Source organism: Orbicella franksi, chromosome 5, assembly GCF_964199315.1.
Source record: "Orbicella franksi chromosome 5, jaOrbFran1.1, whole genome shotgun sequence".
NCBI classification, from domain to species: domain Eukaryota; kingdom Metazoa; phylum Cnidaria; class Anthozoa; order Scleractinia; family Merulinidae; genus Orbicella; species Orbicella franksi.
The window spans coordinates 6359936-6372154 of NC_138149.1; the positions used below are offsets into that span (position 1 = coordinate 6359936).

A 12219-nucleotide genomic window follows, 5' to 3' on the forward strand; every position below is an offset into this window, starting at 1 on the left:
GAACTAAAAAGCTTACATGTGATTTTGGCGTTCCATTAAAATAAACTAAGATGAATACAAATTAGTTAAAATAGCTTTCTTAAGTAATAAACTAGAAAATTATTATTGGTAATTTTCCATAGTTTCTTAACTGCGTTCTTTAATTAGTATTTTTTTTTTTTTTACTGCAATCCTTTTCATATTTCAGGGTGAGGAGCTTCTTGACAAACCTGGAAAATGTTGCTTTTGCCGTAAGAAATCAAGTACGCACCAATTTGAATTTCTTTGGACTTATGTAATATGACTGTTCTGAGCTGTTGCTTTAATTAGTCCAGTATCAAGTTATATCCAACAGCTCTTTGTCTAGGACGCAATAATTATGAATTGCATCTTTCTTTTTCTTCCTTTTATATTTAACAGCTGCGATGATTTCTACGACCACTCCTGCCATTTCAAAGGGAGGAGTGGCAGCAAAGAACTTGACGACAGTTTACACAAAGACAAATGTTCAGACAACGTCTTCCATCTTAACGTTCTGGAAAACAGTGACGCCAAAAACAACAGCGTCCACCGCGAAGCGAACAGGATCAGCCCCTGAGACAAGCACGGCATATATAAACAAAAGTTCCCAACCCACTGTCACGTCAAGGCCAAACATGTCTAAACCTACATCAATAGCGTCACCAGAACCAGCGACCGAAGTCCAGATCGAGCGATGCAATGTTCACACAGAAAATACCAGCATCGTTGACGAGTTTGGCTGCTCTAACATTCTTCCAATTACTCAGACGTCTTGCCAGGGTTCTTGCGGCTCAAGCGCAGTTGCAAATGTAACTTCACCATGGATCCAGGTCGATTGTTTCTGTTGCAAGCCCAAGAATCTTAGGGCCATGAGCGTTCCCATGAGATGCCCGGATGGTGGCGTGAAAGTGCTCAATTACCTTATTATAACCGAATGTGGCTGTGAGGCTTGTGAAAGCCATGGTTACAAGACAAAACTAAGACTTCTAGTGGGGACCATGTTTGAGAATGTCACTAAGGAAACAGATGACGAAATTGTGCGTTAGCCATGCAGCAAACTCGAAGCTAGTAGTAGCTTCAAGGCAGCTTCGAGAAAAATATATCAATTTGCTTTTATATAATCATCATTTTGTTCGTAATTGAGTTTGGTATGCAAGATTCAGAATTCTCTTGTAAAATAGTTTAATTTAAATTAGACATGACTAACGTGCGATTTGATCTATTTAGTTGTGACAAAATTGCTACGAATACTGGATAAAGCTTTGCCTCTAAATTGTGCACATTTCTGAGAAATCCACAATGGTAAGTTATATAATCGCCAATTCCGATTCTAGGTTCAGTAGTGTATCTTATGAATGTTCAGTGTAACTGAAAAGATTCCGGCATAGTACACAGATTGTTAAATCACCCAAATATATATTTTTTTAGTTTGGACTAATCTTTGGAACTTTTTCAAAGCCATGATGGCCGGATTTACCAGCTTTAGTGTTGTAAAGCGCCCAACTGGTTTCTGGGAGGTCATGGTTCGAGTGCCTTCTAGGAATCAAGATTTGTCTTTGTTCCACGCTCGTGACATAAAAAAAAACTTAATTAAACTTATGATTAGTTACGTATTTGCAAAGGGTAATTTAGTATCATTAGACCTTAAGACGCCACATTAAAATTCGATTTTCATCAGTTATCATGGTGATTGAATAAAATAAAGAAATTTTACAAACAAGTTTCCTTTTTAATATAATTTATACCATGCCGTTCAGTAAGATTATCAAATTTAAATACCAAGACAAAATACAGTTGTGACAGGAGACTGCGCTGAGTGGCGGCTTATCGGGTAATATTAAAATTGTTCGGGCGCAACCTGTTCGAAGTTCAGAGCGTGATTTTTGTCGACTTGTAAAGATTTCTGTGAGTGATTACCGTTTTATTTTAAACTTTACATTTTCTTGTTTGTGCTGCTGTTTGGGGGTGTCTAACGGCTTTTACAGCAAAACATGGAGAGATAAGTATGGAAAATTAAAAGAAAAAATTGTCTTTTCGATTATGACAAGTCAGAGTTTTCATTGACAGGTGATCCCATGTGGATCTTTAATGTGATGTGTGTAGATTTTTTTGCAGTATTCAACAAAGGAAAATCGTTGGTATGCACGCTACATTCAAGAAGTTCGAGATTAAAGCTGGGGCCTTTTAAGACTTAGATAAGTAATTACAACTTATAACATTCTGTCTGGGAAAGTTTGACTTAAATACGACAATTTGATTCCAAGGTGAGTTACTTTCACATTCTCAGTTTTCATATCTTTAATTATGCCCATTTACTACTTGTAAAGACTATAACATCTACTCAAATGCAACAAGCTCAGGTTAGATATTATCTGTCTAATGATATACGTGAAAAAATTACTTGATTCTGATTGGCTGAGAGCAGTGCCGTTCAAGTGTAACACCAGTGCAAAAAGTGTAACACCAGTGCAAATTACACATCGTAATTCTGAATTATGATTGGCTGAGAGACAACAGGAAATTTTCTAACCTGATGATATCACGTAAAATGATGACGAAAATTTTGTGCGGAAACTTTGAAAAAAGTTTTCTCGAATGAGAAAAAATGGGTTCAAGAAAGATCTTCCGGCACTTCCTCCACGCGCATTATTTCATGTTTATATTATTAATAAGTAACCATACGGTTTTTCTCGTTCAATTTGGAATTAATTAGTACTTGTGAGTCAAAAAGCTCACTCGTGCAAATTAATTCCAAATTGAACACGAAACCATATAATGACTTATACAAATTACAACTCTTTCGAGACAGCAGTTCCTCAGAATGGGCGTCACAATTCACAAATGGCTAACTGCTAAGACGGTCATTAAATGGCGTTTGAATAGCTATGCAAGTATTACCCAGCGGGTCTTTGTAGACTTAAAAAATCACGTCAGACTCACAGGCGACTAGAAAAGTAGAGCAGGCTGTTATTTTGTAACGACGGTTATTCTTGACGGTCATTCGTTTAAATTGATCTCTGAAAGCATTACCCAGCGGCTATTTGAAGACTCTTAGATGCTAGAAGCTTTTAGAATTCACGTCACACTTCTCGGCGACTAGAAAAGTAGAGCGAAGTTTCATGTCGTTATCCATTTTTAAAAAGGTGACTGTCTATGAAAGCCTTATAGCTAAACAGCAAGTGAAAACGAGAGAAATCACGACAAAGGTACGGGAGACTTGATCAGTGTAGAACTAAAAAACACTTAGTGCGCTCTTTAGCATGACACAGCTGTCAATAGAGTCATTGACTGGTGTTTAAACTCATAACTATGGAGGCATTAATCAAACAGAAGGTATAGACTATAAGAAATCACTTCAGACATACAGGCGACAAGAACTGTAGAGCTAAAAACACTTCGTTTTCTTTTTAAGATGGGAAAACGGTCGAGACAGCAATGTATGCGGATAACTTATATCTATGAGTATTAACCAAGCAGCCGTTACATTTGTTGTTAACGTGTAGAACTGAATCACATAAGCCTCGTAGAGGGCTGAAATTTAGAGCTAAGCCGCTCTGTTTTCATTTTAAAATAGCGCAAACTGTTATTTATTTACTTAGTTTTAACTCTTAACTTTGAAAGCAAACACTCAGATTAATCACGTCAGACTCACAAGGTGCTACCAGTGCTGCCTTAATAGAACTGGTGCTGATGGAAATGTACGAAAAAAGATCCCATAATTATAATTACCTTGGTTTTTCACAGCTGCGCACAAAACTGCACGCGATGGCCTTTCATGAAAAAAAATCTTTCACCCGCAGGCGTAAAGCAGTCAGTATTTACTCGCATAATGGTGGCGTACTACTTTTTTCTTAAAGGTAAATGAAGTATAACGGGAAATATGAATAAGGGATGTTCCATTGCCGGACATTATAGTAGGCATTTGACGAAAAGCAAGGTCAAATGCAAAAATAACTCAAAAACATTTCTAAGAGCAAGGTGAATATACTTGGGCCAAGGCGACTGTCTCCACATAACAAATATTGTGTACAGCGTAAACCTGAATGGAAACAGAACCGTAGTCATATCATGCCCCACAAAACAACCTGAAACAAAAGATTTATTTAAGTAGCTGCTGTAAGAATGTATGTCATGTGCGGTTCCCAAAGCACATGTACGCTGTGCTTGCTTAGCTGCTCCATAAGCAAAATACAATTCCTCCATTTAACTGATGTGTCATTATATATTTACTCTATGTATGCATCTACGACATTCGATAAGGATGCAAATTAATCGCCACAAGCCCGTGTTCAGTATTCGCAGTTTTCTGCAGAGTAATCATGAAATTGTTGCCGGCTGCTGTGTTTCTGCTGCCAGTTCATTGAAGTTTCAGTTTGCGAAGATAATTAAACTATGGCCTAGGTATGTATTGCATGCAGTGGATTCTGACAAACGATTCAGTAATGAAGGCAAATTTGTGTTCATCGAACCTTTTTTGGTATAGAAAGAAAGCTTATTCCACCCAGATTACCAGATGTATGGAGAATTCTAAACATTGCATGTTCATTAACACACGATCAGAGCTGGTTGAAAATTCCCTTAAACATATTAAGAGCTTATGTCTAAGAGACCGGGGCAGACTTGGAAATGGGGATTGACCGATTTTCCTGAAAATCCACACACAAAGTCCTTATGTAAACGCATGTTATATGCTCAAGTTTCAGCTTCGTTGATCGTTTTGCACTCGAGCTCTGGATATCAGCCCCACGAGGATCCCCTGAGTTTAATTTTCGACCAATTTTTGGCGCATTTCAACAACAAGCTGACAGAGTACGAAATAATTTCAACCCAAAAAAATCATTTATATAAAGCCTAATACCTAACTCTCTAAATTTAGAGATATTGGTTTGAAGGAATATTTCTGTTGCTTCAACCATTAGAAGGATATCAAAAACAACCGGAAATGACCTATTTTTAGGCCTATTATTTTGGATGCCCTCATTTTCATCAAAAGATTTTAACATCCCTGTAATCTTTAACCCATGATGTGGTAATATGAAAAAATCTATTTTAAATTTGAGGCTCTTTGGCTCTGCAGAAAAGTCCATCATCCAGCCCACGTTTGGTAAAAGTCTATAGAGGAAGTTTGGATGCAAAAATTCTTACTGATTTTCGTTCAGTAAAGGTAATTCCTATTTTAAGCTGTTAAAAAGAAAATTTTATATTGTTTATCACTAAAAAAAAGTTTTATTTTATTTAAAATTCATATATATTTTGTTATAAGGGTCGAAAAGATTTTGGTCCAGTCGGAGCTAAAATTTTAGTGGTAATTATCAGTAATTATCTCGGGTACTTCGTAAAACGCGAAGTCATCGATCGTCGGCGAACGATAAACCGGGCCAAAATTAAAGTGTTAAAGGGTTAAGGATGTTTAGGTCTTTCCGCAAATATCCGGATATCTTTGCGATATTTAGGAGTTTCCGAGATGTTTAGAAATATTAAGATATTTAGAAAGTTAAGGGATATTTAGAAATGTCAGAAGCATATCACCTTTCTAGGTGATATGCTTCTGGAAATATTTATAGCCTTTTTTTTAGCTTAGCTATGTGTTTTCGTCCATGATTTCCTGAAACAATGCACAGTTCTATGCCGGAAATTATCTAGTTCAGTGATTTCACACTCGAAAAATATATTCCATATCAGTAAAAGCGTTAAAGCAAATGGCGGATGCTAGCGGCTGAATTTTCTTCCTTAACTCTTACTACTACAAGAAAGTCAAACTGATTCATAATCGGTTTATTTTTGAAACAAAAATAAGAGATATTTAGAAAAAATTGTGATAATTAGACAATTTTTGAGAATTTCCGAAAAGATATTAAGGCGATTTTACGTGCTATGTGGAAAGGCCCAAGGGCGTTCTGTTGAAAGCTGTTACTGGGCTAATCTGTCAGTCCGATGGTTGGAAACCATTCGAGTGCACATTATAATGACAGCTGTTCATTAATTGTACACCTGAGGTAATCACGCTCACACCAGTCGTCAAAAACACAGAGCTAAGGACTAATCAAAATCTCGAAATCTTTACGGTGTTAACTAACACTGAGTTGTAATGCGAAGGTTATGAAAGTAAGTAAGAATTAACTTTGCCAACACTGCTTAATTTACCAAATATGAGACGCTATTCGTTTTTGAAAAAACTAGAATCATTTTTATTAAAACAAATTGCTTGTAATTATGAATAATCAGAAACTGCAATTTGCAATCGGCCTTCCGGATTTTTAAATATGATACCGTACATCAATAATGGCGCTCTATATGTCAGCTGGCTTTCGATTAACATGTGTTTCTAACGACAGACACTGAACATCGTGCTTATAACCGTAGGGGCTTATATCCGAAGGGGCTTATATCCGAAGGGGCATAAATCCGAAGGGGCTTATTTCCGAAGGGGCTTATATCCGAAGGGACTTATATATCCGAAGGGGCTTATATATCCGAAGGGGCTTATATATCCGAAGGGGCTTATATATCCGAAGGGGCTTATATCCGAAGGGGCTTATATATCCGAAGGGGCTTATATCCAAAGGGGCTTATATATCCGAAGGGGCTTATATATCCGAAGGGGCTTATAACCGAAGGGGCTTATATCCGAAGGGGTTTATATCCGAAGGGGCTTATGTCCGAAGGGGCCTATAACCGGAATGAAAATACTGTTTCGAAACGAGCTTTAGCTACACATGTTGATCAAAATAGGTATTTCATTTACTGGTAATAAACTTTAAAACATCACAATAAAACGAATGCAAAACGAGGAAAGCTAGTGGGGTGGGGGGGGGGGGGCTTTTAAGCGACAGTTAACGTTTACGGTTGTACGAGGGAGGCTTCTCTAAACTCCCAGGAACATCATCCAGAAAAAAGTCTCCGCTTTCTCCCTGTATGCACACACTATTTCCGTTCCAAACCCCATCATCCCAGAATCGCCAGGAAGGGTTGGAACAGAATAACCTTAATAAAAACTACGGAAAAATTTAACCTCTTATCCTTTAAAAGGTCCAGTGTTAACATGCAGTCTCTCTGGTTTCCCAATCATTTCATGTAGCATTAGTTCAGTGAATATGGTCTCAAACCTCGCAATCATTTCAAAAGAGCGTTTTTTTCTTAGAGCGCTGACCAATTCTCAGCTGTCAGTTAAGGTCCATCCAAAGCCTCGATCAATAGCTCATTAATGGCTGGTCACTGTAAGTGCAGAGAACATCGACTTAACCATAACACGAATTTCCGGTATACAGCGGCAAAAAACGAACGGGTTCAAAGCAGAATTCGACAAGACAAGTGTCGCGAAAACGGCATTCAAGGCGACAGTCAAAGACGTAAGCTGAAATCTGTTGAGCAAAACCATCAGGCAATTATAAGGTAGATAGCACGCTAAAAGAAGACAATAAATCTTACACATGCTGACCACTGATCGCCGAAAACGTAACATGTTAAAACGGGATCCAGCGGTGCCATGAGCCACTGCGCTGCCAACATGTTCCTCGACGCGAAAACGGTAGCGCCGCATGTACTTGTAGAGAATGAAGTAGGAAGACGTCGTTGTTACGAAACAAAGGCTGAAGAGTGCAATCCTTAAACAAGTCTGCACTTCTTTGTCCCAGAACCAAAGCGCTGACCAAATCAGTGACACTAACCAGCTGGCGGAAAGAACCGCGGTGACGCGTTTGATCGTAACGACCTCGCGGTAGCGGAGGCGCAAACGTAGTGCCAGGTAACGGTCGAGCGCTATGGCAGTTGACGTGACGAATGAAGCAGAGACTAAGGTGCTTCCTACGAAATACGAACCGACACCGGAGACGCAAAAAATGCGATAACTTTTGATTAACGCCGCCAGTCTGTGAACGACGAACAGAGGTTGGGCTATGCAGCCAACACCAAGATCAGATAGCGCCAGGCTAAAGAGAAGCGCTTTGGAAGGCGCATGTAGCGAGGTACATCTGCGAAGAGCATCCATTATAAGACTGTTGCCCAGACTGGCTACGAATGACATCATAGCGTTGACCACGAAAATGACGATGTAAATTGCGTCTGAGCTCTTGGCAATGATCTCGTATTGCTCCTTGAAGCCTTCACAGAAGCTAGATGTATAATTGACCATTTTGTGAAATAGAGGTCAACTGTGCGACGCTTTTTGTTCTTTGGGTTTTACTGTTTAGATTTCTTCCTCAAAACCCAAATAGAACTTCCTGGTTTTAAATCGATCGGTTTATTTTCTTCCCGTGTCAAATAGAAGTTGTAATCAGCATCAGCTGCAATCATTTGCTGTTTTGTTTTTCAGTCAGCCGGAAAACACGATGGGCAAGCTAAATTATCAAAGAATCAGATCAACTAAGAAGTCCTGACTTCTTCTTTTCTTCATTTAATTATACTTTACTCACAAGGTAAATCCGAGTTGTTGCAGTAATTAGAAGAAAATGAAGCTTGCTTATTGGTAAATTTGATTTTTAATAACGCATATTGAAAAGGTTTAAACAAATAACTCGCTTGAGAAATTGCTCGCATTTAATTTACTCAGCAAAATTTATTGATTTAATCGTTCGAAAACAATTTTTGCTACACAGTCTTACCTGCCATCTCAGAACAAATTTGTTATGTTCAACCTTGCATCGGAAGAGCTGTTGGTAATTTTGTGTTTTCCATCGCCTTACATTGTGAATCCGCTTTCAATTATAATACAACAAAGTGAGATTATATTTCAAATGAACGAAGTTCGCATACATTTTAATTACTTGAAATTGTACAAATAGAAAGATTTTTATTGTTAAGCGTGTAAAAGCATAAAAACCAACAGCTGCATATGGTTTTTGGTAACCGACGAATTGAAATAAGTTACTTGCTCATCAATGCCTGAATAGTTCAATTTTATTACGGAACCACTAGTGCTTTCCTGGAAAATAGACAACTCGTAAAATTTATACGAAACTGCATCCGGGACCCGCGTGACATATTTTCCATTTCCTTATTAGTGCTGATAATGTTGCCGTCATTTTCCGCTTTTTCGCGGTTGTTTGCGCAAACAGTCAGCTTGTCTATATAATAAAACGAAAATTACACGGTGGCTTGAAAATATGAATTTTATTTTCTTGTGTTAAAAACAATCTTTTACTCACTCGCTGCGCTTGCTGGTAAAAAAGTTTTGTTTTTACCACTCGCAAATAAAACCATATCTTCGCGCCACCGTGTCATATCCTCTATCTATTTCTCATAACGTATTAAAGTGAGATACCGATTTCTCGAGCCCCGATTTCTCGAACCTCCCGGTAACTCGAACCAAAAGTCGTTCCCTCTCCTCAGTCGAACACTGTATTTTACCCCGATTTCTCGAACTCTCCGATTTTTTGAACCAATTTTCGTTTCCCTGCCAGGAGCGTGGCCGAGTGGTTGTAGCGTTAAAATTTGGAGGTCCGGCGAGTTCAAGTCCTGCTCTGATCACTAACTGGCATTTTTTCAAGGTACAGCGAGTTCAACGCCTCGGCCACGCTGGTAAATAGCCAATTGGTTTGCCTCCTGCAAGTTGGGGATTTTAACCTTGTTATGTTCAATTTGAATTATTTGCTTGTCCGCATTAGTCTTCGGCTACAAACACCGACCAAGGGTAAATAAAGGTTGTTTATTCATTTTATTTTATTATCGATCTAGCTGAGCGGCCGAAATACGGCGTTGACCATTAGCAAAACCTAGTTATTGAACGGAGCGATTGATTTCAAACAGGAAGGGACAAACAGACTGGTGATATGCAAATTTCAGGCGTGCTGTTCCAACCGGGAAAATTTGTCCGCAACTTTGAACTATCTGAACAAATGTTCAAGAAAGATTTCCGGTTGTTATTGTTTGTAGTGCTATTTTTTCTGTATGTCGAGGACAACCCAGTTCCAAGGCTTTTCTCTTGAACTTTGAAAGGGGCAGAAGAAGGGAAACGAGTTTGTAAATATAAGATGGAACTAAGAAACTCCACAATACGCTGAAAAAATTTGAAAACCGTGCGTATTTCTACGGTTAGGCCAACCGTCCACACCAATCTGTCACGAAAACGCGGCTTCTCGAAAACGCTCTTCAAACCAGAGGAATTTGAAAACGCCTGCTTTGCGTTTTTGTGTGGAAGGAAAACAATTTGAAAACAGAGCTTTTCGAAATCGATGACGTAGCGATAATCATGTGATTTCCCTGCGTGAGTTTTCCTCAAAAACACATCCAATATGGCCGGTGATTATTGCGTTTTGAAATTTCTCCGGCGTAGTGCGGACGGAGCTTGAGGTGTACAGTTTTTTCGCGCCTTTTCCCTCGACTTCAAAACGAGGCCTTAGCTAAACACTTTTCATTAGCAACGATTTCCACCTTCGCGCTTGTTGAGCAGGATTGGAATTTTCGCGCCAAAAAACAATACACATATGTGTAGAAGACAAATGCGTTACACATAAAGACCGTAAATTAAAAAAAAAAAATTGCAGTGGCGTAAAAAGTTCTTTTGATATCGTAGCCGCTATAATTAGGTGTTGTTTCAATTAAAAATATCGATGCGAGAAAAATCACTAGTGAGGTTTTGGTGCTTGGTCTCAGATTTGTGTTTGACGCATTTAAGGGTGATATGCTTGTATTTGTGTACGCTTAACTTATTTCATATCTTGGCTTCAGATGTCATCAGTGAGTTATCAATTTTTTTTAGCTTAATGTTTCGCTCTCAGACTAAACTGTTGCAAGTGTAAAAAAATGTGCATATTATTTCGCCTTTTTTAAGGGCTAGTTATCTAAACAAAAACGGCGCTTGGGTTATTTTCATGTTAAATAATCTGATTATTCTAAAACTTACGATGCTGTTCTAAGTTCATTGTTAGGATTACCTCGTTCAATTGAAATCACAACCAAAACAGTTATTTTCACCGGAATTGAAAGAACCTAATACAACACGTGTTGTGCATAACACAGGGCGTCCAGCCAGCCAAAGAGTTCAATTACCAGACAAGACTAAACTTCATGCATTGAAAATCTTTGTTGATAAACCACTAAGCTTAAACGCAAAGCTTAAACTCAGTCAAAGCTCATCATACGAAAGCACTTTCACAAAATCCGGCAATCGACACCATGTTAAGCCAAATCCACAAGAGAAAAAGAAACCTCACATCAAACTATGTTTAGTCTTTCAAAGACCTGAAATCAAAAAGCACTTATCGCATAACTTTCTAAGGGGTGAAGAATGAAAATCGGAAAAAGCCCTTGGCACAACCAATCAGTTTCAACGGACCAGACTTACAACACAATCGACTTAATTGTGACGTACACTCATGGTGTCGAAACGTCAGTCACCAGCAATTCTTTTCAGAACTACACTCACGCAGATCACTTTCTTGGCACCTCTTCACCAGACTCCACCCCGCCGGATCGCTCCGCTCTTCGCCGCGTGTGACTCAAAGGTGAGCCTGCTCACACTATTGCCATCTGCATATAGTACTCGTGCCCCTCCCCCTTTGTTTTCTTTTGTCGGTTAAGAAAACGCAAAATGTGAAAAATGTAAATGTAAAACGATTTAAGTGAACGGTAAACTCGAAACTTTCTTGATGCACCTGTTAAGGTTGTTTACAAGACTAGTATATTTCGCTGTAGACCTCAATTACTTATTTTCAAAGTCATGTACCTCAAACTGGAGTCTGTCAATAATTTCAAAATTTATCAAGAAAGTATTTTATATTTTACTCAGTTGCTCCTGAAAATAAACTATACCCAACTTGATCAGTGCAAATACAGTCTTTCTTTTTTTATAAGAGCGTATTTTTAAGAATATCGAGGCTTAAATTTGCGAAATCTTAAAAATACTTTAAGAATAAGCCCGAGGTTCACATCTTGAAAACAATATAAAACATTTGTAATACAATACAATTGTATGTTTTTAATTAAACCGTACAAAATTCTTCCTTTCTCTAAACAGCGAAACTGGCAAAAAAGCAAAGAAAAAAAAACGGACTAGCCGTATTTCCGATGCTAATAACATTTCTGCAAGAAGTTATGTGCGCGATGTCAGGCTATAATGCTTGCAGGCTGGCTCCAAAATTACTTTAACACCATCCAGACACCAAATACATTCGAAAACAGAAATGTCATACGCTATAATCACAAGAATATTTTCAGCCTTACTGCTGGCAGTAGAAAAATAAGAATATTCAGCCTAGGTCGGTAAAGCAACACTCTTAATTG

General features: G+C 38.3%; 2 protein-coding genes across 2 annotated transcripts in view; one reads left to right on the plus strand and one right to left on the minus strand.

Moving 5' to 3' along the window:
• LOC145487264 (uncharacterized) overlaps positions 1-3458 on the plus strand; it is a 41538-nt gene extending 38080 nt beyond the window's left edge. The window contains exons 36-37 of the mRNA XM_081466005.1: positions 188-242; positions 400-3458. Coding sequence (XP_081322131.1) covers positions 188-242; positions 400-1046 — 702 coding nt within the window. The 3' untranslated portion in view covers positions 1047-3458. The remainder of the gene's footprint in view (positions 1-187; positions 243-399) is intronic.
• A 3743-nt stretch (positions 3459-7201) lies between these two features.
• On the minus strand, positions 7202-8131 carry LOC145486968 (histamine H2 receptor-like). Its single transcript, XM_081465675.1, has one exon. It carries the CDS (start codon positions 8129-8131, stop codon positions 7202-7204), a length of 930 nt encoding a protein of 309 aa, XP_081321801.1.
• Between the last annotated feature and the right edge of the window lie 4088 nt (positions 8132-12219).